Below are 24,849 nucleotides of genomic sequence, written 5' to 3'. Positions count from 1 at the left end.
CCAGCAGAAAATGAAGTTTGTCTGTAATATAAGCTGATGCTACAGGGCTGATTATTAAATTCTGATGCTAATTGCACTGGTTTCTGTGCTGCCATGTACCATTAATCTGTATTAATTACTTATTAGTCTTATATTGTGACATTTATATTCTATGTGTACTGTATATTGTGAGTGGGTCCCTAAGCTCAGTGAGTAGCACAGAGCATGTGCGGTGAATCAGCAGAAATGAAGATGGGGAGCTACTGGGGCATCTTTGGAGACAAATCTTTACTGCTAAAGGGTTGTGGTTGCCTTGGGCTGGTACAGAAGCCCAAAACATAATGTACAACATTTCTAGCCTATTTCTTTATTAAAGCGTTAGTTCTCCTTTAAGCCCTCTATACTACTACAGCGTTGGTCCACCATACCTTTCCTATAGTAGAGAAGTAGAGATCACCTACATTTGATTTTTCAGAGTACCTGTGATGTGGACCTCGGGTGACTAATTCAAATATATCAAGTTTACTTTACAGAGAATATTTAAAAAGAATTAGTAGTATAGTTCATAAGCCAGAAAGATGAAGTAACTATTTTGTAATGTGTTCTGGAGGGCACAACCTTTATACCTGTCAATGAGAAAGGGGGAGATGCTATCGCTGCTCTTATCTGTGTGTGTAGTAGCTGACCCCTGTTGCTTATTTAGCTGTCTGCAGGTTAAACTAACAGTCGCGTCTATTACACACCGTACACACCGAGTCCATTCTTGCATCACTGCTACTTACTATCACCCAAGATGGAGCAAGAGAGAGGCGCGATTGCAAATTTGGTAGCAGAGTTCAGGCTGGGGGTGAGCAATCTGCAGACACGACCTGTACAAATGGACACAATGCTATGTAAAATAATACTTTAATTTTCATAGAAATGTTTTCATAAAATCAATAAATATTTTAAAAAGCGAGGTTTTAGGTAGTTATCAATGTAACAGTCGGAAGAACCAGTTGTAGTGCACATAGTCCCAGCAGGTGGGGGTTCTCACAAACATAAGTATTTCAGATGGTGTAAAGGAAAAACCCCAGTCCTTCATATTTCTGCGCTATGGCAGGGTGTGCTGGTCTCTCATGAATGCCCAGTGGAAGTCTCTTTGTACAGTACTAAAGTTGTGGTTCCATTCTAATGTATCAGCGTTCCATGAAACTGATTCTCTGTGCCACTAACTTACAACCCTGGGCTGAGAAAAGTTCATGCTCCTTGGGTACAAACAGTAGCTGCTGTGCAACCATTTCCAGCTCCTTCTCTGTGTACGGCAGCCCTCGAGCAACAAAGGAGTCCCTCGCGCACAGCTTCACGTGAGCTCGTTCCAGGGGTAGGAAGGGCACCATGCCATCAATGAGACCCTCCTCCATGAGCTGCTGTGTCAGAGGAATGTCACCTGGGGAAGACATATAAGATTTCTAGCTCTACTGATCATATGTATTATAAATAAAAGCTAGATCCATCAACTCCTGATTTCGTTTTAAAAGGCACATCCTTATATGTGTATCCTTAAGCTGGCCATAGACGCAAAGATTTGATCGTACGAATCTCCATTTCGTACGATTTTTGGGCCATGTGTGGAGTGTCCTGACATTTTTCGGTGATCGGTCGTTCAGATGATCGGACAGGTTAGAAAATTTCTGTCGGCTACAGATAATATCTCTGCATGTATTGCCTATCTGACGATATCAGTGGGAGACTGTCACTAGCTTTTGTCAGACATAACTTTCATACGATTGCTGTCAGGGGCAGAACATTGTCTGATCTGTTCTTTTACTACTTTATTTAATCGAAATGGTCGGGAGATGGCACCGAATACGAAGGTAAATCTGGCTAGCTTTAGTGATGTCAAATGGCTTGGGCTATTAGAAGAATACTCTGATTTCCATGACCTACGTATATAAAGATATCATTATGCTCTGCCATGTGATTACACAACATGGATTTATTCTATATAGAGTTATTGGGTATTAAGCATGACACTGGCACAACATTTCTGATTCTATACTTTAAGGAGCAGATTAAAGATTGAAAATTCGAATTTTCACATTTTTTTTATGGTTGAAACGCTCAAATTCGAATTGTGAATTATCCAAACTCCATTTGAGCTTTAATTAGAATTTCGAGATTTATCAGACTCTGGCCTCAAACTCAAATTCGACTATTCGCCACCTAAAACTTGCCGAGTTCATGTATAAGTCTACAGGAGAGGTCCAGGGACCAATTTGGACGTTAGTAGCCTTCTTGACATTCAAGTTTTTTGCAGAGAAATAACTCAAACTGAATTTAGTCTAATTCGATTTGAGTTTTCGAGTCGGTAAAATTTGTGCAAATTTAAGATATTCAATTTTTCTATTTAATAACCCCCCAATCAAATTTGGAGTATATATAAATTTAACAGAGTAGTGAAATTTGGCCTTCAATTAATGTGCCTCTCATGTGACTCGATCCATGGGCTGTATTATTCTTAGGTACCTTGGTTCTCCTTTATTGCCGTTCTCAGGGGACGTTCCAGATCATCAGCTGTAATCTCCTTGCGCTGCCTCCCTGCAGCCCAGAAATTCAATGCCAGTTCATTAATTGCATTGCTCCCTATACTGCTGCAAAACAGGTAAAACAGCACCAGTAAGAACATACGTGTACATTTTTATAGAATGTTCTATTGAGTCCTCCCACTTCTGCTGTACTGAAAACCTGAACATGTGACTCTAACCAAGTACCCACAGGAAGAGCTCATACAAGTGTGAACACCCCTTACAAACCCCACTGAGCTATGATTCTTATGTATCTGTTCTGCTGCTCTTTGTTTTGCTACTGGGAGACTTTAAAATAAGCTCCTGTTTATTACAATCGTTTCTTCTGGTTCAGTAATGTTTTATAGTTGCTAATATTTAATATCAAAATGCATTTAATAATTTGCATTTACCTGAGGAATATAAAGATGCTTTGACTCTGTGATGGTTTTACTGGGCTGAGAAAGGGAAGTATGGAGGAAAGGAGACCCTTTGGGATTTTGTCAGCTTCATCAAACACAAACAGGGGCTGAGGGCAGCGTGAAGAGACTTCTCTGATCTGGTTTTCCAGCTGAACCTACAACCCAACACAGAACAACAGCCATGTAACAGTCATGAACCATCAAAGTTGTGCCCAGCAGCTGACCATCTTGGGATCGTATTAGGCCAACCTTTGAGTGTCCACTGCACATGCTCAGTGAGCCATAAGTCATAAAAACTGATGTTTGAATGCTGGTTATTAATCATCTCTGATACAGCTTTCACTGGTTTCTATGCTGCTAAGTAATGTCTCCTTGAATGAACTACTAATCATGGAGACAAACTCAAAACATAAAGTGTAGCAATTCTTTGCTGAGCTTTTGCTCTGCTGTAAACTGTGTAAAAAACATACCTCATCAAGTGCCAATAAAGGAAAAAGTAATCTGACAAAGAGAGAAAGAGAAAGAATTCTTTTGAGAGCGCATTGCGTGGAAATGAGAGTTACCTTGTATGCCTCTATGTGGGAGAGATGTGGGAAGTGGAGCTGAGGAATGAACACACGGATACACCTACTCCGCTGCCCATCCTCATACAGGTTCTCTGCTATGATCCGGGCAGCTAGATTCTTGCCTGTACCAGTCCATCCATGAAAGGAAAGAGCCAGTGGCTTTTGGGGTTCTCCGTCTTGCAGGAACCTCTCTAGGTAGGTTAAGATCAGATCTTCTGCCACATGCTGTCCGTGCAGTCTCCTGCCAAGATCCCACTGTAAACCTGAAATGGAAGCACCTTACAGTACCTTACAAGTGCCATATTTTCTTACATCAATAAAGTCTTATCTTTCCAGAATGCTATCTATGCCCATGATTCCCATGCATTGCACTACACAGTATTATTTGCCAGTGTAAATATAGCTATATGCAAGTACGGCCCTAAATCATTTTAGCTACACAAAATTCCAGTGCCCAGGGCTGCTGTAACAACTTCCTCAGCTAAATATATAATAATATATAGTGAATAAAGTACCCCCTCTTGTAAATTATAAGGATATTATAAGTTACCAAGGAGTTTCATGACCATATAAAAACACGATTCCGAAGGCCGAGTGTTTTTATACAGGTCATGGAACTCCGAGGTAACTTCTCATATCCTCATATTTTGCAACTGGGGGTACTTTATTTATTATAATACACAAGTTTCAGTGAGTCAGAACTCACCGTTTATAACTGATGACATCAGAACTCACCTTTTATAAGGATGTAATTTTAAAGATTTTCAAGGCTTTTGTGTATTATATATAATATTATGTATAATATATAATGCTAGAGGGCTGATTATTAAATTATTATGCTAGTTGCACTGGTTTCTGAGCTGACATGTAGTAATTATCTGTATTAATTACTAATCAGCCTCGTATTGTGACATTTCTATTCTATGTGTACAGTATATTGTGAGTGGGTCCCTAAGCTCAGTAAGTGACAGCAGCACAGAGCATGTGCAGTGAATCAGCAGAAAAGAAGATGGGGAGCTACTGGGGCATCTTTGGAGGCACAGATTTTTAATGCTACCTCTTTAGTTAACCTTTAGTTCTCCTTTAAATCAGAATCCCATGTACCCTTGTTCACTTGCAGCCGAGAACATCTAACCAGAGATCCTCACATATATAGGGGGGCATGTAATAAAAAGCATTAAGTTTGCCAGGGAGCAGTAACTCATAGCAACCAATCAACAGTGAGGATTTACTGGCTACCTGTTAAATAGCAAACATTTTATTGGTTGCTTTGGGTTACTGCTCCTGGGTAAACATAGTGCCTTTTATTACATACGGGTGTTTAATCTGATCTCACCTGTCAGATTGTTAGTGACTCTGCTGTCGTACAGATCCATGTGTTCAGCGACTCTCTTGTACCAGTCTGACAGGACCTGCATGGGATCCCATTTACCAGTAGGCCAGGCCCAGGCTGTAAAGGCAAATAGAGGGAAGGGTTATAGGGCTTATATAGATCATAGTTGGTACTAGGCAGTAAATTTCACATTTCCATGGACAAAAAAAAAAAAGTGTAAAGTTTACAGGCAACCAAATGAAAGAGCGGTTTCCTTTAGTCTTATAAAAGATACAATCATCATGTACAAATACATAGGAAGCCTATATACAACAAGCTTGTTCCCCCTAATACTGTGCATCTGACCCAAAGGCATACACTGAGACTGGAGGAAAGGAGATTTTACAACCAGTATAAGGAGGTTTCTATGCTATTCAGGCAGCCAGGGTATGGACTGTTCTTTCAAGATAGGTGGAGATGAGTAATTCATTGGCTAGCATTAAAGGGGATGTCTGCCTCATAATGTTTTCTTTACATAATAAAAGAAAATGTAATTTTAAGCAATTTACCAGTAAATATGCATACATTTTGTTTGTGGTTGTAAATGTATTTGTAAATGTAATTGCTATAGAATTTGCTTACCCCTTTCTATTATCTGGTAGTGACGGACAGGCCAGGTCAGCATCTGTCTGCCGCTGCATTGTTGCAGTCAGGGCACAGAACAGTAATAGATGTTGCATTCAGTTGCAGAAATGCTCAGAAATATTAAACCAGCAAAAGACTTTAATTACTGTATATTGGAAAGTGGCTTAGCATTATATTTCCTTTCATTGCTGCAAAAAACTGTTTTGGGTGGAGGAGCCCATTAAGAAGTGTTTGGGCAGCTAGAACATCTAGAGAAAACATCTAGAAACACTGGCTGGTTCCTGTATATGAAATAATCTGGGTATTATTGCGTTGAGCAAGGGATTTCTCTCCTGTGAGACTGAATTGGCAGTTGTGCTGCTTGGGTTTGTTTGCTGCTTCCAGTCAATGTGTGTGTGTGGGGAGGGGGGGGAGTAAGGGAAGGAATTAGCTCAAGGACTTGGCTCTTGGTGATTTATGGGATTTTTGTTAAGTGACAGAATCACAAACCCACGGATACATATGTGGGGAAAGAATGTAAGACTATGTATAAGTAGTTCTGTCTGTATAACATGCATATGGGATCACTGAAAATAGCAAAAATGATTCTGTATAAGGAACATATAATAGGATTCTGTTTAAGGCACATATAATAGGATTCTGTATAAGGCACATATAATATGATTCTATATAAGGCACATATAATATCATTCTGTATAAGGCACATATAATAGGATTCTGTATAAGGCACATATAATATCATTCTGTATAAGGCACATATAATAGGATTCTGTATAAGGCACATATAATATGATTCTATATAAGGCACATATAATATCATTATGTATAAGGCACGTATAATTGGATTCTGTATAAGGCACATATAATAGGATTCTGTATAAGTCACATATAATATGATTCTGTATAAGGCACATATAATATGATTATGTATAAGGAACATATAATATCATTCTGTATAAGGCATGTATAATATAACTCTGTGTGGTGCACATACAGTATCACTCAGTGTTATTTTTTTCCTCACTGTTGTTAAAAACTTTAAGAAGAAGCTGAACAATAACATGTACAAGGGAGCCAAAGACTCGTCCCAGATTGCAATCTCTGTTATTACAACTGTTGCTCAGCTGCAGGACCAGTTTTAAGGGGATGCGGGGAGCTAAAGTTCAGCAATAGCTAGAGAGCCGCACAGATTGGAGGTCCCTGATCTAGGTATAGGTGTTGCCTGATCGTTGACAATTTGGTCCATCATTATATAGTAAATGAAGGAACAAATGAATGACAAAAGGTATTGCACTCACCTGGATGGGTTTCCTCATCACATTTCTCAGGCCACAGCCAGCACTGTAAGTCACGGGCATATTCCAAAGAAAGAAGTGTCAGCTCCTGCATCTGCTGGGCACCACCAGTGAGCCATGTGTCTGCCAGTCCGTCTGTCTCTCCTTTCCCCTTTTCCTTAGGTCCCAGACTCCCCTGTTCAGTGCAGAGCAGAGATGATGTCTGTAGAAGAAGCAGCAGGAAAGGAAGCAGCCAGCGCATTGCCATTACTGCTCCTAACTGTCAGCTTCTGATCCTTCTATCCAGCACTGCCCCTTCCCTCTTACACTGCTATTATACAATCTACCTTTCTATTAGAGTCACACTGAGGAAGTAGGGAAGGAACAGTTCAGCTCATGGTGTGTCCAAGCACGTCACATTGCACCATATTTAACTACAGGGAATCATGTGTCACCCAAGGATTACGTTTGAATGCCAGGGCCACTCCTAGTGGGTTTAGGACTCTCCCTTCAGCACAGACTGTGACATCAGCTTCCCCAGCCAGAGCTGCAAACACAAGAATCTCCCCCGCATGTACTCTAACCTGTGTCTGCAATCACAGCGAGGCCTTCTGAGCAGTCTCAATTCACTACCCATCAGCTATTTCATTCCCTTTGCTGGAACTACAGGATTCACAGCAGATAACCTCTGACTCTGCTGAATATGAGAGATATGATTTGTGTGCCACCAACTATTCACCCCTCCCATTATCAGATGTTTGCTTCAAGGGTCACTAATAACAGACACAACTCAGGCAGTGGAAGCTGCAGTTGCTTCAGTTATTTTAAATGTTAACCCTCTCAGCACTGACGGCATAGGATTCACAGGGCTCATGTACTAAAGCAGTAAACAAATTGGTGCAATCCTCCACAATGCAACTTACCTGCGCACTCCATTCTATTTGTGCTTGCTGCTCTCAGGTGCTAAACTTTAATACCAGATAATAAGTTATACAGATTTGCTCATCACTTATGACAAGTCAAAGGAGCATTCGTTTGTTAGCCAAAGGTTCTCAGTGGATGCTGGGGGTTGAAGTAAAATTACATCTTCAACTTCAAGTCAAGTGGATTTTATTATAATTTCAGCTGAATACAGTAAATACAGTAATAGTAGGGTTTGGCTCATACAGTTTATTGTGCACCAGAACTACTAAAGAGTGTGTATAAAACCTTTACCAGTTATCTACAAAGTGCAAATTACCCACTATCTTATATTTCACCGGCCTGGTTTTCAGAAAGGGCTTTCCAAGTGAAAACTGGAGAACTCTGAATTAAATTATGCGGCAATCAGCCAATCAATGGTCACCGTATCATAACCATGCCCTTGATCTCACTGGTCCGTCCAAAAAACCATATACTATTTATAGACTATTTAGCAGATTAAATAATGTAACACCTTATATGAACTACTTATTATAGAGTAACATCCGCTGTTTATATTGGGATCTATTTACTGAGTGAAATGAGCGTCTCCTACAGGATCCAGGTCCCCATGCAGGACAGAAACATCTGATAAGATGTAAAACATTTGTGTGAAATAATAAAATATTTTATTCACAAACAACAGTGAGTGCTGATCCTCCATTGAAGTGTGTATATATATATATATATATATATATATATATATATATATTATATATATATTTTTTTTATGGGCATCCTGGTCATTAGCTACACAGATCATTTGTGCTAATAAATGCCCAAAGCACTGACCTAAGAAGTCCCAAAAGCTTGAATGCTAAAAACAATTAAAGTAGCCAATAAAAGGTATCACCTGCTCTATATTTTCTGGGAGCAGGGAGACTTGGGGGAGGTGCTTGGGGTCGCCACTCACTGATATCATCAGGTTATGATAATGAGAAAGAGTCAGTGGCTCTGCTAGATGGACAGACTAGGACAAGAGATGAAGTGAGGGAAAGGGACGGTGCTGGAGAGGATTTGGGGGTATTATGGAAAAATGGATCTAAAAACTGCACTGCCTTAAATTTTTTTAACATGCATATTAGGCTAAGCGACAAATCAAGGTATATGTCCCCTTTAAACTGTAGCTGTATTAATGTAACATGACCATACCTCCCAACATTTTGGAAGTAAAAAGAGGGACAAAAAAAATTTTCCCGCACAAAGCGCATCAATTTTTTGACCACACCCCTTTCTGTGGCCAAACCCCCTAATTACCATGTTAGTTTTACAAAATTTGGCAGGTTATGAAAGTTTGAAAATATTTCTCCTTATCTAAACTGTGTTTTTGTGTCTCAAAATTGTTACAAAGTATCTTATTTGCACCTGTTGGCTGTTCTGTGCTCTCTGCTAAAAGCCAATTAAGTGAGAAACTTTGTTTCTTTTTCTGGCTGTTCAGTGCAGAGAAAAGAGGGACTTTCCAGTACAAATGAGGGACTGCGGGTTGAGCTGTCAAAAGAGGGACTGTCCTTCCGAAAAAGGGATAGTTGGGAGGTATGACATGACTTCTACATGACAATGTTTCAGCCCCATGTCATATGTACATTCTGCCTGCTGAGGTTATTTTCCAGGTATCAAAATCCTGGAATCATTTCCCCATTGCAACATTGTGTGAGAAGACAAGTACAGAGGAAATAAAGCGGATTCTTTCCCTGCAATGTGCACGAGGCTACCACCTATTGCTGCTGTTGGAACTGGCCTTTGTGCACCCACTGACTGGCACACGTGAAACAACTGCCACTGCAATGGGCCAACTGGGCAGCCAGAGTTTAGGTATTGACATAAAAGGCTAAACAAAGTTTCAGATGAAGGTTACAGTTGTGCAATTGCTCTGCTATACCTCCATCGTGTGCAAAGGAAAACAGCTCTGCCGCTTCTTTCTGGATGTTTGATGCCTTTTAGAAACATGTTGAGTGTCTGTGAACAATATTACTTATCTTCTAAAAAAAAAGCTAAATAAAATTTAAAAACCGCTAAAATTTAAAGGGATGTCATGGGAAAACATGTTTTTTTCAAAATGAATCAGTTAATAGTGTTGATCCAGCAGAATTCTGCACTGAAATCCTTTTTTCAAAAGAGCAAACAGATTTTGTTATATTCAATTTTGAAATCTGACATGGGGCTAGACATATTGTCATAGACATATTGTCAATTTCCCAGCTGCCTCCAGTCATGTGACTTGTGCTCTGATAAACTTCAATCACTCTTTACTGCTGTACTGCAAGTTAGAGTGATATCACCCCCCTCCCTTTCCCCCCCAGCAGCCTAACAACAGAACAATGGGAAGGTAACCAGATAACAGCTCCCTAACACAAGATAAGGGGAATCACCTTCCTACAGAAGAAAAGGGAAGGGGTTGGACATGCCTTGTCCTGTGGTTTTCTTCTGCATCATTTTTCTAAAGTTTAACTTTGGAGGAGTGGTGCAGGGGAAGGAATCTTTGTGGGAGGTCAGTGTAAGAGACTGGGCATTGCCTTTTATTAGAGATTGGCTACTCGGCAGTAGAGTGAAAGAGGTAAGGATAAGAGGAGGCCTTGCTCCCACCTATCTGCGGCAGTCAGTAAAAATCTTAAAAAAATTGGATATTTGTTCAGAAGATTTAAGATCCTTACATAGGAAATCTTTGTATTGGAAAACAATAGACCTTTACTTTGCCGCTGAAATTAACACCAGAGATTGTCCTAAGGAAATGTTAGAGGAAAGTATAAAGTATCTGAGAGACACTTCTGGGTAGCAGCCAAGAGACCAAAGAAAGCCGAGAGAAGCCTTCCCCAGAGGGATCCGTACAGCCAGCACAAACCCTGCTCCACCAGCCAACATGCTGCTGTCAGTAGTATTGCCAGGGAGGAGAAATCTAACAACGCGTTATGGTTGGTCGCCTTTTCACCCTTTCTGAAGAGGACAGGAAGTGGAGTATCTGTAAGTTATTTCTTAATAAAGGCTTTGCTATTTAAAAGTTTAATTTGTCTTGGTGTTTATTTTTCATGTATACTAACGAATTTTTTAACAAAAATTTTTGATGTTACTGGTCCTTTAATAGTAAAAGCCAGGTCCCACTGAGACACATTCAGTTACACTGAGTAGGAGAAATAACAGCCTGCCAGAAAGTAATTCCATCCTAAAGTGCAGGCACAAGTCACTGGGAAATTGACAAAATGTCTAGTCCCATGTCAGATTTCAAAATTAAATATAAAAAAATCTGTTTGCTCTTTTAAAAAATGGATTTCAGTGCAGAATTTTTTGGAAATTGGTTCGGTATTTGGCCGAATCTTTCCCAAAGGATTCAGCTGAATCCAAAATAGTGGATTCCGTGCATCCCTATTATATAGTCATGCTCACCCCCACCCACTCTGATGACATTAGAGAAGGGTGCAGGTTGGGCGTGGCTATATACGCAGTTGGGTGCAGTGTGGGTCATGTGTTTTTCAAATGACATATTAGTAATGTATAAGTCTGCAGCAGTAGAATGTGGTTGGTCAGTAGCTGCTTCCAGTGCCAATGTAAGGGCTAGTGAGACAGCCACTGATTTAATGGCATTACACTGCGCAATGACACCTACAACAAGCAAGTTCAGAAATGGAACCTCAATAGTTAAACAAGGTTTCCATGTTTAAGTGAAGTTGGTGTGCGTCACAGTGTGAAACATTTAGGCCAATAGTGATTAAGCCACAAGCGACAGACTAGGGGATGCACCGAATCCAGGATTCGGTTCGGCCTTTTTCAGCAGGATTTGGATTCGGCCAAGTCCTTCTGCCAGGCCGATCCAAATCATAATTTGCATATGCAAATTAGGGACGGGGGGGGGAAATGGCATGACTTTTTGTCACAAAACAAGGAAGTAAAAATGTTTCCCCCTTCCCACCCCTAATTTGCATATGCAAAATAGGATTCGGATTTGGTTCGGTATTCGGCCGAATCTTTCACAAAGGATTCGGGGGTTCGGCCGAATCCAAAATAGTGGATTCGGTGCATCCCTAGAAATCATTTTTAATATTTTGATAAAATGGAGTCTGTTGGAAATGGCCTTTCCGTAATTTAGAACTTTCTGGATAACGTGTTTCCGGATAACAGATCCGATACCTGTACAAGCCAATACCACCCACCCATAAAACCTGCCCACTTGCTTCCAAGTTATACCCTCTTTAAATGATATTAGACAAAATTGGCACATCCAGTAGCTGGATATAGGGGCCCAGGTGTATAATGTGCAGCCACCTCTCCCCACTGGGGCCCCTCCAGAAGCAGAAGCACCCCAACCTCCTCCAAACACACGTGCATCTCATTTTGCCCATGGCAGTTACACCACTGGTCGCATCCTAGAATAAAACATAACTAAATGCCACATAGCCCAGGGCATATTGTTTCTAGGCAGAACATGTAAGACAACTAAATAGAATTATTTAAAAAAAAAAAACAAGAGCAACATTAGATTTCTTGTATCTTTTATTTTTTCCTACTGAACATATTCTCTCTTCTTACACTGTATTTATTCCTCCTCAGCCATTTTCCTTGCGTCTTGGCCCAGCGCTGGTAAGAATAATGAAGGGAGGGGACAGGTCCTGATACATAATAACAGCATCAGTGACTTTCCTTAATGAACAGAACTATATGAAGACTATATTTGCAGTTAGAAAGAACAATGCCCTCTCTTTCTCTGCTCCTGGCTCCTTTTGTAGGACTATCGTCAAGCAGCGGGATATTGCACGGAAACAAAGTTACAAAACAAGATTTAAAAAAAACAGCCTGAACAGAAATTATATCAGGAACAGAGAGAAAGGTTGAATTTGGTACCATTTAAGGAAGACTATTTCTGGAAGGGATGACAATTTGTAATGCACCTCCAGTAATTATAATCACTTACATCAGCCCCTCACAAACTGCACCTCCACCCCCATTTCAGGTGGAAACCAATGACAACACTGAATTCTTAACTTGAAATTACCATGAAGCTGTGCTCATCAATTGTGTAAAGAACTGGGTGATGCTATTATCGGACATACAAGGGGCAGTCTTGTAATCGGTCAGTTCAGCTCAGAACAGCCATACACACTTGAACAGAAATCCTGTTCTGTTTGCACTAAGCAACATTCAGGTTTTGGGGTTTTCTTTTGCACAACCAATAATCCAATAAAGTAATCCAACGTTACCATTAAATTGGAGCTAGCAGCATAACATAAATTGCATCAGATACATCTTTTTTTTTTTTAGCAAAATGGCACATTATACAAAAGAGAATGTCAAAACATGGAGAACTGGCTTTCAAAAATAACAAAAAGCAAAACATTATTTACCAGAATGATGCAAACATTTAAGATCAGTATTACTTTAAAATAAAAGATTACCAGTGCCTAATTAAAAAGGAAACGGAACAATAACCATAGCTTAAAACACATATGATTTTTCCTACTTTACTCAAAATAAATCAGACATATTTCCCCCATAATGCAGCCTGCAACTTTGTATACACAGCTCTCAGCAATGTCTGCCAGTGTATAGTGAGCTGTTATTCAACAGCTGGAGGCTGCAAATCCAACAGTCCTGACGCCATAGAATTCTTCTTTGTCTTACTATACACAATCCTCATTTCATTCCAAGAAAATAAATATATCATATATCAGTCATGTTGAAGAGGAGCACAATCATTCGAAGAACTGACTTGCAGGCACCACGCCTCAAGTGCAAATGATTTATAGAAAGCTTGAAGGGAATGAGGAAAACGGTACAACTCCTCACCTTCTAGCAATGGAAATATAAATTATTTAAGTGAGGTTAGAAAACATCAGCACCACTGATCTACTGAGGTTGCCAAAAATGCCCTTTTCTACCGTTCATTGCGAGGTTTCTTAGGTTGGGGCACTGAAAGAGCCCTGTTTATATACATGCACGCAGCCTATTCTTAATAAAGGGGGGCCTTTCTGAAATTGGAAGGCTCAAAAACATATGGGGTGACCTGTGGGATATCCCTACGCTGTGGCTCTCTGAGAATGAAAGGTTATAGAAACAAATGTTAGAGAAAGAAGATTTTGTGGCTTAATATGCCAGAGCCAGAAGACGAGCGACAAAACTACGCAGTCAGTAGTTTAGAAAGTTGCGAATATTGAGACTGTAATTGCATCAGGATTTGCAGGTGTGAATGGATATTATGCCCCAACAGGTTCCTCAATATCCTTTTCCTGAATTAGTCCATAAATTTAAATAGTCTAATAATTTACAAGAAGCAATAGAAGTAAAGCAGAGAAGTGAAAAGCAAATGGTTCTGCACCTAGCAGCCATCATAAAAACAGACACCCAAGTATTAAAAATGAGCTTGACGCCCTTACAAATAAAAAACAAAGAATAAATTATGACTTGAAAATAAATTCTCCATTCTCTTCGACAGCTGCTTAATACCCACACCGTTACGGGCTCATTAAGTCCCTATGTAGTGCTATGAAGCATCATTGGCAAAAGGTCAAATAGCAGAGACTGGAATGTGGCAAGGAGATTCTTCTCTCCCAGTCTACCATTAGTTCATTGAGATGCAAGCAGTAGATGAATTGCAGTCTGGTGGGTGTGGCATCTGTAGATGCTTTGTGCTGCTTTGAGGGTCAATTCCAATGCACAAAAGTCAAGATGTACCGTAGAAACAAACCCAACCCCATAGGGATGTTTTCTTCTGTTTCTTTGGGACAACAATGGAGTTACATATGGGTAAAAGTCATCCTGTCCTCCACCATGACCACATCTGCTCCAAACTGTCCTATGCACTGCTCAACTGTCGCCAATATGGTCTGAAGTCGGCGCTCTAAAGCATCAAGGTGAGCTTCTGACAGCACTGGAGAGATGGGATCATGAGAAGTAGCAGTCAATAAAGTGGAGCGCAGAGTTCCATGCTTCAAGTGAGAAAGACGGTTCCATGTGGAAACACGGATACTGCAAACAGAGAACAAAACGTCAATAGGGGGAGTGAGAAGGAAAGAAAAAAAGCGTTTCGGAAACAGATTCCAATTAGGAAGGTGAACATTTGGCCTTACATGCAGCACTGGTACAGGGGAGCCAAAATACTTCTTTCATCTACCAATGGATTCCCAAAACTAAAAGAACAAAAACAAGAACAGGTTACTTGCATAAAAATCTGCATTATATATATATATATATATATATATATATATATATATATATATATATATATATATATATATATATATATATTTAATATATTTATTATTGCAACACATGGATGAGCTGCATTTTTTGTTTTTGTATATTCTATAAAGGAAAGTGGCTTTCCCTTTAATGCTTGCTCTCCCAACCCCCGCCCCTCTAAACACAGTCCTACAGATTACTTAAAAGCCCATAATGCTGAATGTTTCTTTGGAAGAGGTCATGCCAAATAAAGAGAGAAGCAGGTATGGTCTTTCTCCTCCCAAAGAAAATACCCTTTTTCACTTAGGTAGGACTGATGCATGGACACTGCCTTGGCGGGGCGCATCAGCTTATGCATACTTTGTACAAACCATGTAACCAAAAGTGTCTCTTTTTGCCAAATTCAGATAAGTTCTCTTTAATGCAATTGTTCCTTAAAGTTGTATAATGATAGTGCTGGGTAAATTTGTTTAGTTCAGTGTATATATATATATATATATATATATATATATATATATATATATATATATATATATATGGGGCTGATGGCTGTAAAGAAGCACAAGGCTCTACACAGTTAGTTTGGCACAATTTGAAGGAAAACTATACCCCAAACAATGTAGGTCTCTAAAAAAAGATATTGCATAATATGCTCATATGTAAAACCCTGCTTCATGTAAATAAACCATTTTGATAATAATATACTTTTTTAGTAGTATGTGTCATTGGGTAAACTTAAATAGAAAATTGTCATTTAAAAAAATAAGGTCCGCCCCCTGGGATCATACGATTCACTGTGCACACAAACAAACTATACTTCTTAGGTCACATGAGCCAATTAATAGATGCCACTAAATATGATATAAACTATCTGTTGCTTAAGTATTCATTTTGGGGGTATAGTTTTCCTTTAAGAAAGTACAAGTTAACATTTATTTAACAATCCCTTTTTTATTACTGTTACCCAAATGAGGGGAAACTAGCAAATTTGATGCATAAACCACAAAGAAGAAATGATCAGAACTTATTCTTGGAATACCATGATGTTCAATATAATATAGATTAACTGACAATTGGCAGGCCTTTGGAATTGTGGTCTATGGCATACATTTCCTTTATTTCTGGGCAGGATTTCCAGTGAGCATTGGCTAATAGCACCAGAGCGTGAAAGCCAAAAGACCATAAGGTTGAGCTAGATACACTGACCTGGTGTCCTGAATTTTCTAGTTTAAGTGCAATATTTACATTTTTTTCATTCATTGACAGTTCCTACAGCATAAGCATGCACCATTCTCTCTTGTTCTTTGAAGCTATAGATGCTGTGCTTGCCTGTACTAAGAGGTGCTTCACTTTTAAAACTACAAACACTTTAGAAATGTTATTTTATGAATTCATTAATGCAACTAGCTATTGCTCCCTTACCCAATCAGAAGTGCACATTTACCTACCTCTTAGCATTGTCCAGTAGTATTAGCATACTGCCACCCTCGTCATCTTGAAAGCTTTCATAATGATGACGATCTGCATTTCCAATCAGGAAATCAAAAATAGCTGTATCAATAACATCAAGGAGTCTTGGTCCAGAGTCATAAGGTGAGGTCTTCTTCACGGCATCACAGTAACTTTCATCATATTCCCACCTGATAGTAAAAGCACACAAGTGATGGATTATTGTATAATATTGTGCAGGGGAAAAGGCTTCATTAGTTGTGGTGCTCTGGATTTTACCGTGCCAACTTTCCCTCGCGGTAGGTCCTTCCCCAGGGGTGTCGATGCTTCTGCAGGGGCCACACATCGGGGAGCCATAGTGTGACAGTACCTTCCATTAGTTCTCGTTCTGCACAGGCAGGCTCTGTCTCACGGCAGTAGTAGCACTTCCCATAGAAGCAGGTATTGTTACCTGGGAACAGAGAGAGAAATAAGAGCTGTAAAACTGACAAGAGTTATTAGAATTTCATGCAAAGCTGCAGTTACATTTCATCTGCAAATTATCATTAGGGATGGACTTCAGCTTAGAGATTACTCACCCTGCTTAAGAAAGGTGCTTAGAAGCTGCTCAGTAGCTACAGGTTTGATCTCAGTGATAAGATTCACATATCGCCCAACAACTAGAGGAGCTCGTCTGAAGCCCAGGATTCTGTAGGAATGGGGGGAACATGAATAAATGCATAGAATTATATTCACATAAGAGAAACTGGCAAATTTTCACATTTTACAGAAACGCCTCAATCAGTGTGTGGTCAAGACAACAGTTAACTTTAAGTATGTTATAGAGAGTGATATTCCGAGACAATTTGCAATTGGTTTTCATTTTTTGTTATTTGTGTTTTTTTAGTTATTTAGCTTTTTATTCCGCAGCTCTCCAGTTTGCAGTTAAAGCCATCTGGTTGCTAGGGTTTGAATTACCCTAGCAACCATACATTGATATGAATAAGAGGTTGGGATATGAATAGGAGAGGGACTGAATGGAAAGATGAGTAATAAAAAGTAGCAATAACAATAAATGTGTCGCCTTACAGAGCATTTGTTTTTAGATGGGGTCAGTGATCCCCAGTTGAAAGCTGTAAGGAGTCAGAAGAAGAAGGCAAATTATTCAAAGACTATAGAAAATAAATAATGAAGACCAACTGAAAAGCTGCTTAGAATTGGCCATTCTATAACATACTAAAAGTTACCTTAAAGGTGAACCACCCCTTTAATGAATAAGAACACAATAGAACCATGTGGAGAATGAAAATTAAAATCACAAGGGGGTGTGGTGACAATTTGTTAGGTACCCCAGTGATAAAAAAATGCTCATTTTATTTTATTTTTTTAAACAAGAGGCCAACATGCCCTACCTGGTTTTTTTTTCTCAGCAAAGTACATTTTCCATGGAAGAATACCAATTGCTGTACAGGGAAATTAAAAGCAGAGATACAGCTCTAACTTGCCACCATATTAATGGCAGGCATCCAGACTCATTAGAAAGTAGATTGGGAACGGAGTAACTATGTTACCTGTTGGAGTCTGATCACTGGTTGAAGTGCGGTGCATACCCACCTGTCTAAATGAAAAGCAGCCACTTCAGCATTGTGTCTGTCGTACCCAGCGTAAGGCTCCCCTTCCACAACATAATCACGGCTGTACCTGAAATATTCAAGCAACAAAATGACATGAATTTCTGTTTGACAACAAGCAGAAAAACTACAGATGGGAATGACAGAAATGAACTTCTAAGTCATGGTTAATGGAATTCAGATATAAATATTCAGCTCCTGTTCCAACACGTGTGTGTCCCACTGTTTAGCCCTGTAGCAATGATATAACTAAATGCTACTATTTTGTAGGAATATTTTACTCGCAAAATGATGGTGGGAGTCTGGACTGGTGCTCCTCTTCTTCAAAGCATGTTCCAGCCCTGGTTGCTGAGTGTCCATGGTACTCCCATGTATCCCCAGTTCTAGGATGGTGCAGTACATCGATAAAGGTGGCACAATATTTGTTTTAAAGAGATTCCCGTGGCACCACAATCTGTGCCAGTGTCCTTATCACATCAGTGATGCCTGTTTGGTAATTTCATTGCAGAGTTACACAACTCTTGGGCTTTTGCCATAACCAAATATAAACTAATAGGCATTTCTGCAAGAGATCAGTGAAGCATGCACACAACTGCACACAGTAAGGAGAGCAATGCTTTAGACACTTACCTTTTGGGCTTAAATACCACCTTTTGTCCACCTTCCAGGACAAGCAAAGCTTTGAGCTGTGTGCCTTTGTAGCCAACATCGGCTCTCACAATTTTCTTGTTTGCCATAGAATGCAAGACTGCTCCCATTTCTGGGCTATCCTCAGGATACACTTCCCGTGGTACAACCCACTGGGATGCAATCTCCCAAGGGGACTGCAGGGTATGTTCCAAACGGGAGTTCAAGGTAAGCCGCAAGCTGGACATCATGCGCTGAAAAGACAGCTGGTCCTGTCTCTGAGCAGCAGAGGTCTCCAGTCGGTCCAATAAAAAAAGTTTGGTGAGAACCAAAATCACCAGCAGCAGTGCCAAGACAACGACCCGCTGCTTCAGCTTCATGATGCCCGAGATAATAAGCTCTTAGCAAAGAATAGTGATGTCCTGTGTGTGCCAGGCGCAGGGCATTTCTCTGTTTGATCCCTGCAGGAACCTGTGGAAACATCAGTGGGAAATTAACACACACACAAAAAAAAGTATTTCTCATATCTCTACTATCTAAGGCCGATTTTTCACAATGAAAATAAAAACTTAGATTAACCTTTTAGAATGTAAGATCTTGTGAGCAGGGCCCTCCCCCTTTCCTCCCCTAACAATATGCAGCTGTAACTGTGAATTAATTCTAATGAAATGTTTGTATTTGTAAACAGTTATGTCTTCTATTTGTATCCGTTTACAGGGAGACCATGGCACTATATAAATAATACAAATAAAATATAATATTTCTAATACAGCTATGGGATCTGTCATCAGGAAACCTGTTATCCAGAAAGCTCAGAATTACGGAAAGGCCGTCTCCCATAGACTCCATTATAATCAAATAATCCAGATTTTTTCTCTGTAATAATAAAACAGTACTTTGTACTTGATCAAAACGAAGATAGAATTATTCTTTATTCGAGGCAAAACCTATTGGGTTTATTTAATGTTTAAAAGATTTTCTAGTAGACCTAAGGCATGAAGATCCAAATTACGGAAAGATATGTTATCTGGAAAACCCCTGGTCCTGAGCATTCTCTATCACAGGTCCCATACCTGTATTGTAAATTCACATAAATTATGGTGAAAAGGGACAATTACTCAGCAGCAAACACAGAGAGCAAAAAAGGTAACTTTAATCTAATTAAGATCATTATTGTTGCTGGGTATTTGCTTGGAAGAACCTTATACTGGTTGTGTTTTTAACACCAAGTAAGGAAAAATATCTCCACAGTCACTAAGATTGAATGAGTCTCTGGCAGGAACCCATTTAGCAGCAGGACATTTGGAGTCTGTTGTGACTGACTGACCAGTATGAAACACTAATATCCAAGATAAAAGGCCCTGGTAACATTGGATGGGCACTACCTGGAAACGACTAGTCAACAAAGTGATCCCATTGAACAAACTAACATATGAAAATTGGGGATCTCACACCAAGTTTGATAAGGTTTGGGGCCCCTTGATGATCTAGCTAACAACAGAGAGGAACTACCTGATTAAAAACCGCTTTGTTGTCTCAATACAGGGAGCTCTATTGTTGCTCCCCGCTACGGGAAAGAAACAAGCAGCTGATTTGGTATTGTACAAGTGTAAGAGATACAAACAGAGCTATGTAATCTGTCCACTTGTACATGTCACCCAGCAACTGCACATTCTCTTCCTTCAGTTGTTTTGAAACTTTTTTTTATTATAAAACTTTTTTCCCCCCATTTTTTAATTTTTTTTTTTGCTATCATTGTTTGTTTGTTTTGAAAACAATAAAAAAAAAAAAATCACCTTAAAAGAAAACAAAAAAAACGCCCTGGTACTTTTGTTCCCCTGTGAATTTCCCTTGTGACCATCCTGACTCCATCGTTCCTAAAACCTTGTGATGAGTAAGTGCTTTCTAGGAACCATACAATGGACTGTCCAGGCACACTAAAATCAGTCCCTTGACACCAGTGGCTTTTTCACACTGCCCCCCATCCCAAAACCCGGCCTGGATTAGGGTACAAAAGAGTCCCAAACAGCTCCCCCCCCACACTAAATAGTGAGTGACTATGGAATCTTACAGCAGCCCCTCGGACATTTGCCAGAATCCAGATTAAGGGACTTGCGCACTCAGTGAATACATTCTCCTGCCACTTGAACTACATGATTTAGAGGTGAGTCAGAGCAGTTATTATATTTGCTTTCTATCACAATTAGCTGCTATAAACTACAAACTTTGTAAATGGCATGCAATATTTCATCTTAATCCCACATTTTCTCCTATGTCCTTACCCCTCTCTCTGGCTTGCTGCTGATACTGTAAGATCTCTCACAGTTTCCACCTGCTACTCCCCCTAATAAGAATATTAGTGACTTTCAAATCATAAACTTAATTTCACTTTCTGTGAATGGAGAAAAAGCTGCTAAATGCACCAAATAAGAACATCATCCCCTCAAATCTCTCACAAAGATGTCTCATTTGCACTGCCACCTTTTATTACACACCTGGGGGTTCCCTCCTCAACACTTTTAAATGTTAAGAAAATCTAATTCTAAGCAGCTTTCCAATTAAATGAATTACAATTTCTAGTTATATTAAGGATATCTGTAATTGCAGTTACTGTATAACCAGTATTTGTTTAACCCAGTCTGTTCTCTGGTTCTGACTCAGGAGACAATGTAGAATGTTGCTTAGAAATATATTTTCTTTCATTATACAAAAACAGTTTTTTGGGTGGGACATCCTGTTAAAGTTTTATTGTGACTGTTTAACAATCATAATTGATAGTTTCTACCTGCAGGCAAATTATATTTCTCACCACTCATAAGCCCCAGCGTTGTGATTTACTGGAATACTTGCTTTTCTTTCCAATCCATTCACAGCAGCCTACAATATCCTGACCAGGAATGGATTAAGAAAAGAACATACGTGTTTTCATGATGATGAATGATATGCAATTCTAAAGATTTTGCTTCGTCCCCTTGATTCTCAAAGTTAATTTGGTATTAAGAGGTTTCAGCGTGTTTAAAATAATACCTTCTTCAGCTTGAAGTGGGTTTATTTACCGTACAATGTCTAATATTACTGAACATAGCGCAGTGTTGGGGTATTTTTTTTTTTAATTCCAAGAATTATACACATAATTATAAGACTGAATCTCCAGAAATGTGTGATTTCAAAATAGGACAATGCTATTTCCCATAAGTTCTACTTAATTAAAACATTTCTATTCCTAACTAATTGGCTTTTTCTCTAATTGAATAAGACAAAAAACAAATACAATAGGCCTTTTTGCAATGCATTAAGGTTCTTTAGTTAATCAATCATAAGGATCTACTTTACAGAAGGCCCTGTTATCTAGAAAATCTCAAAATGTAATTATTTTTAAAAAATGGGGAAATGGTGTGGGATCAATATCCCTGTAGCCAGATTAAATTATATATGGCTGCTCCCACTTTCATTATTCAATGCAAACAAGGCTCCCTCTGCAGAATATCCAGGGCCATTATATTTTACTAAGCATTTCCAAAAAAGGTATAAATTTATCTACCACAAACTGCCCTTATAATTCCCATGTATTCCATGTATACTAAAGGCAGCCATACACAGGGAGATCTATCTCTATCCCCGATATGCCCACATTGAGGTGGGTGATATCAGGCTGATCTGATCGTAGGTCCAACGAGCGTATCAGAATGGAGGCTATACGGGTGGTCGGGTGGCGGGACCGCATCAACGCACAGATGTGGCTGTGATCCGATGGGATTTTTTACCCTCCCCGATAAACATGACTTTTGGCCACATATCAATTGGGGATGCCCCCACACAAGGGCCAATAAGCTGCCGACTCGGTCTGTCCGCAGCTTTTATCAGCCCATGTATGGGGGCCCTAATTGTTAGTCCAACCAGGGCTGTGAAGTGGTTACATAAATCCTTTGACTCCACAGCTCCAACACCTCACTAACAAATGGCACCTTCTCAAGGCCTAATGTCACCCAATCATCTCAAAAATAATTAGGCCATGCTTCAGATTCCTTTTGCTTTACTGGCTCAGCTCCAGTTTCAGTCTGGTTTCTTCTCTCAATGCTTCAGCCGACAATGATTTGCACTTGGCCAATGTATTGAGTCTCTGCACATGTAAAGCTCTGCTAAGGTGAAGGACCGGGGAGTGAGGGGAGTGTTACACTGATGCATTCAATTTAAGCAATATAAAGAGTAAAGGCAAATGACTGATCTGCTGCTTCAGACAAATGATTGCTGATCCCACATATTAACCTACAGGATATTCAGTCTGTGCTTCCAGGCCAAAAGTTATTCTCCCCAAGTCTGCTGCCTCCCCATCTCAACCATGGACTGCTCTGGGCTCTGAGACTGCACTAAAGACCAGCCAGAGTTACAGGTCATGGCAATAAGTCAGGGGCTTCTGGATATCCACCCTGGGGTCCTCCAGTTCTTGCGGAAGCCTTGGTCTGCCAGTGGGAGGCTGGAGTTGCAATGAATTCACAGCTGGAGGGCTGCACACCCCTAATATACAACATGTAAGTAACACTGGTGTCACTATTAGGACATGCTTTCCGCCTATATAAAAGGCCTCCCTGTCCCAGGGCAGAGTGTGCCCCCTGTAACATTACACAGTATTCCAGTTGCGATCAGATTGCCCCTATCGCCCGACCTGCCTGCACATGAGCCCTATCATAGGCAGCTCCGAGCTCTGCCCGATAACATCAGCAGCAGCCATTGGTCAATAAGCAGACATGTCCCATCGCTGACTTTACGCGGGGGTGTCTAATCCGCGGCCCTCCATCTGATGACAAAGAGAAACTCTTACTATCCCAGGCTCCCTTTCCGCAGGCGCAGATTATTGAAATTCAGCAATAGCTCGAGGTCCGGAGACTGGACCCAACTGATTTGACAGATCATTTGAGTCAGATGTAAGTTGCACCGACACTCACCTCTCACACACGGTCCCCGATCCTCAGTTGCCAACATCACACACTCTACCTCAGCCAGTACACAGTGCGGCGCTCATAGGAACTGTCAACCCAGCCAATCCGCATCGGATGCATTTGGTCACCGAGGACCAACCAGGTGCCACGACACATTCCTTGAGAAGCTCATTGGGTCACAGAAAGCTGCCCAAACCTTATAATCCAATCGCAATTCATTCTTTAACCGGAAATAGCGAAGTCTATAGACGCTCACAGTCCAGTCGAACGCTAACAGTAGCCGGTGGGCATTAATGGCCACGCCTAGGGGCGGGCTTATCAGTTTTAGGCCACGTGGGATGTGAAGGTTGCTAGCGAGGCCATTTTTAGTATGGGTATGTCGTGTGTGGTTACTTCATGGGCAGTTCTTTTATTCATTGTTTTAATCCATGATCCAAAATGAATACGTGTTATCTGTCCTTAAATATATGTAGTTGTTCTGTGTAATTACCAGATCTAACCCACTGTTCTATTATTCCTGTATGCAGGCCTGAGAGCCCTGGTAATTGGTGGGTTCTGACCAATGCAAGATGGACTGCTGGAAGTTGCCATAGACACTCATTTATTTATTGGGCTGTTTGGGCCTTTGTGTACCTGAAAGTTCAGGGCCTTGTTTGACTCCCAGTCCAGGTGTTACTGGTTTGGACCTGTCCCTGCAATCCCTTTGCTCCTGCATATGGCCAGTTGATAGAAAAATTTGATTTTTGGCGCTACAGTAACTGAAATAACAGAACAGGCTAATGAATATTGGTGGAACCATATTAATTCTATCCATGCACAGCTTTGTGACTAGAGATGTTGCCTCGCAAGTTTGGAACCAGACTATCCAGTTTAGCAGGTGTGATGTCTGGTAAGTACAGTCCGAGTTCTGCAGTGCTGAAAAACAGACATAGTATGTTCTAGAATGGCTACTTCTAAGCAACTTGGTCTAAATTTTTTCTTTTTTATAGTTTTTAAATTATTTTCCTTCATCTTCTGACTCTTTCCAGCTTTCAAATTGGGGTCACTGACCCTATTGATCCGTAAAGCTACAAATGTATTGTTATTGCGGATTGCTCTATTCAGACCCCCTCCTATTCATATTCCATAGTCTCTTATTCAAATCAATGCATGGTTGCTAGGGTAAATTGGAACCCTAGCAAGCATATTGCTGAAATTGCAAACTGTAGATCTGCTGAATTATAAACTACGTCACTCCAAAACCACAAATTATCCAAAATTTTTTAGAACCAGACAATCCAATTTAACAGGTGTGACATCCGGTACATTCCGGGTTCTGCAGTGCTGAAAAACAGACATAAAATACAGGAGCAAATACA

At 40.1% G+C, this 24,849-nt stretch overlaps 2 protein-coding genes across 4 annotated transcripts; both read right to left on the bottom strand.

Annotated features, from left to right (window-relative positions):
• Positions 1-869: 869 nt before the first annotated feature.
• Positions 870-7,619, bottom strand: tor3a.L (torsin family 3, member A L homeolog). Of its 2 annotated transcripts, none has more exons than XM_018258499.2 (6): positions 6,769-7,619; positions 4,850-4,963; positions 3,511-3,776; positions 2,939-3,102; positions 2,488-2,609; positions 870-1,408 (listed from the first exon to the last, which is right to left on the bottom strand). In XM_018258499.2, the coding sequence occupies exons 1-6, from the start codon at positions 7,010-7,012 to the stop codon at positions 1,158-1,160; spliced, it is 1,161 nt and encodes a 386-aa protein (XP_018113988.1). In that variant the 5' UTR covers positions 7,013-7,619; the 3' UTR covers positions 870-1,157. The 2 variants fall into 2 exon arrangements, with proteins under 2 accessions (XP_018113988.1, XP_018113987.1); XM_018258498.2 differs by having other exon boundaries at positions 2,488-2,612; positions 6,769-7,586.
• A 4,549-nt stretch (positions 7,620-12,168) lies between these two features.
• On the bottom strand, positions 12,169-23,575 carry fam20b.L (family with sequence similarity 20 member B L homeolog). Of its 2 annotated transcripts, none has more exon segments than NM_001091956.1 (8): positions 12,169-14,655; positions 14,757-14,816; positions 16,317-16,508; positions 16,597-16,768; positions 16,896-17,005; positions 17,911-17,997; positions 18,558-19,025; positions 23,498-23,575. In NM_001091956.1, coding segments are annotated over 7 exon segments (1,230 nt in total). In that variant the 5' UTR covers positions 18,935-19,025; positions 23,498-23,575; the 3' UTR covers positions 12,169-14,423.
• Positions 23,576-24,849: the final 1,274 nt, after the last annotated feature.

The sequence above is a fragment of the Xenopus laevis genome, chromosome 4L (genome assembly GCF_017654675.1).
Source record: "Xenopus laevis strain J_2021 chromosome 4L, Xenopus_laevis_v10.1, whole genome shotgun sequence".
NCBI classification, from domain to species: Eukaryota; Metazoa; Chordata; class Amphibia; order Anura; family Pipidae; genus Xenopus; species Xenopus laevis.
The sequence above is the reverse complement of the archived record's forward strand: the minus strand, read 5'-3'. Positions and strand labels throughout refer to the sequence as shown.

What these genes read in the sequence shown, in the direction of transcription:
- tor3a.L (XM_018258498.2), bottom strand. Translation starts at nt 7,012, where the DNA reads ATGGCAATGCGCTGGCTGCTTCCTTTCCTGCTGCTTCTTCTACAGACA. An exon ending in TGATGAGGAAACCCATCCAG is followed by an intron (nt 4,964 to 6,768) that starts GTGAGTGCAATA and finishes TTGCCTTTACAG; the next exon opens with CCTGGGCCTGGCCTACTGGT. An exon ending in AGCATCTTTATATTCCTCAG is followed by an intron (nt 2,613 to 2,938) that starts GTAAATGCAAAT and finishes CCTGTTTTGCAG; the next exon opens with CAGTATAGGGAGCAATGCAA.
- fam20b.L (XM_018256681.2), bottom strand. Translation starts at nt 18,934, where the DNA reads ATGAAGCTGAAGCAGCGGGTCGTTGTCTTGGCACTGCTGCTGGTGATT. An exon ending in GCTGCTTTTCATTTAGACAG is followed by an intron (nt 17,006 to 17,910) that starts GTGGGTATGCAC and finishes CCATTCCTACAG; the next exon opens with AATCCTGGGCTTCAGACGAG. An exon ending in CGCGAGGGAAAGTTGGCACG is followed by an intron (nt 16,509 to 16,596) that starts GTAAAATCCAGA and finishes TTTTACTATCAG; the next exon opens with GTGGGAATATGATGAAAGTT.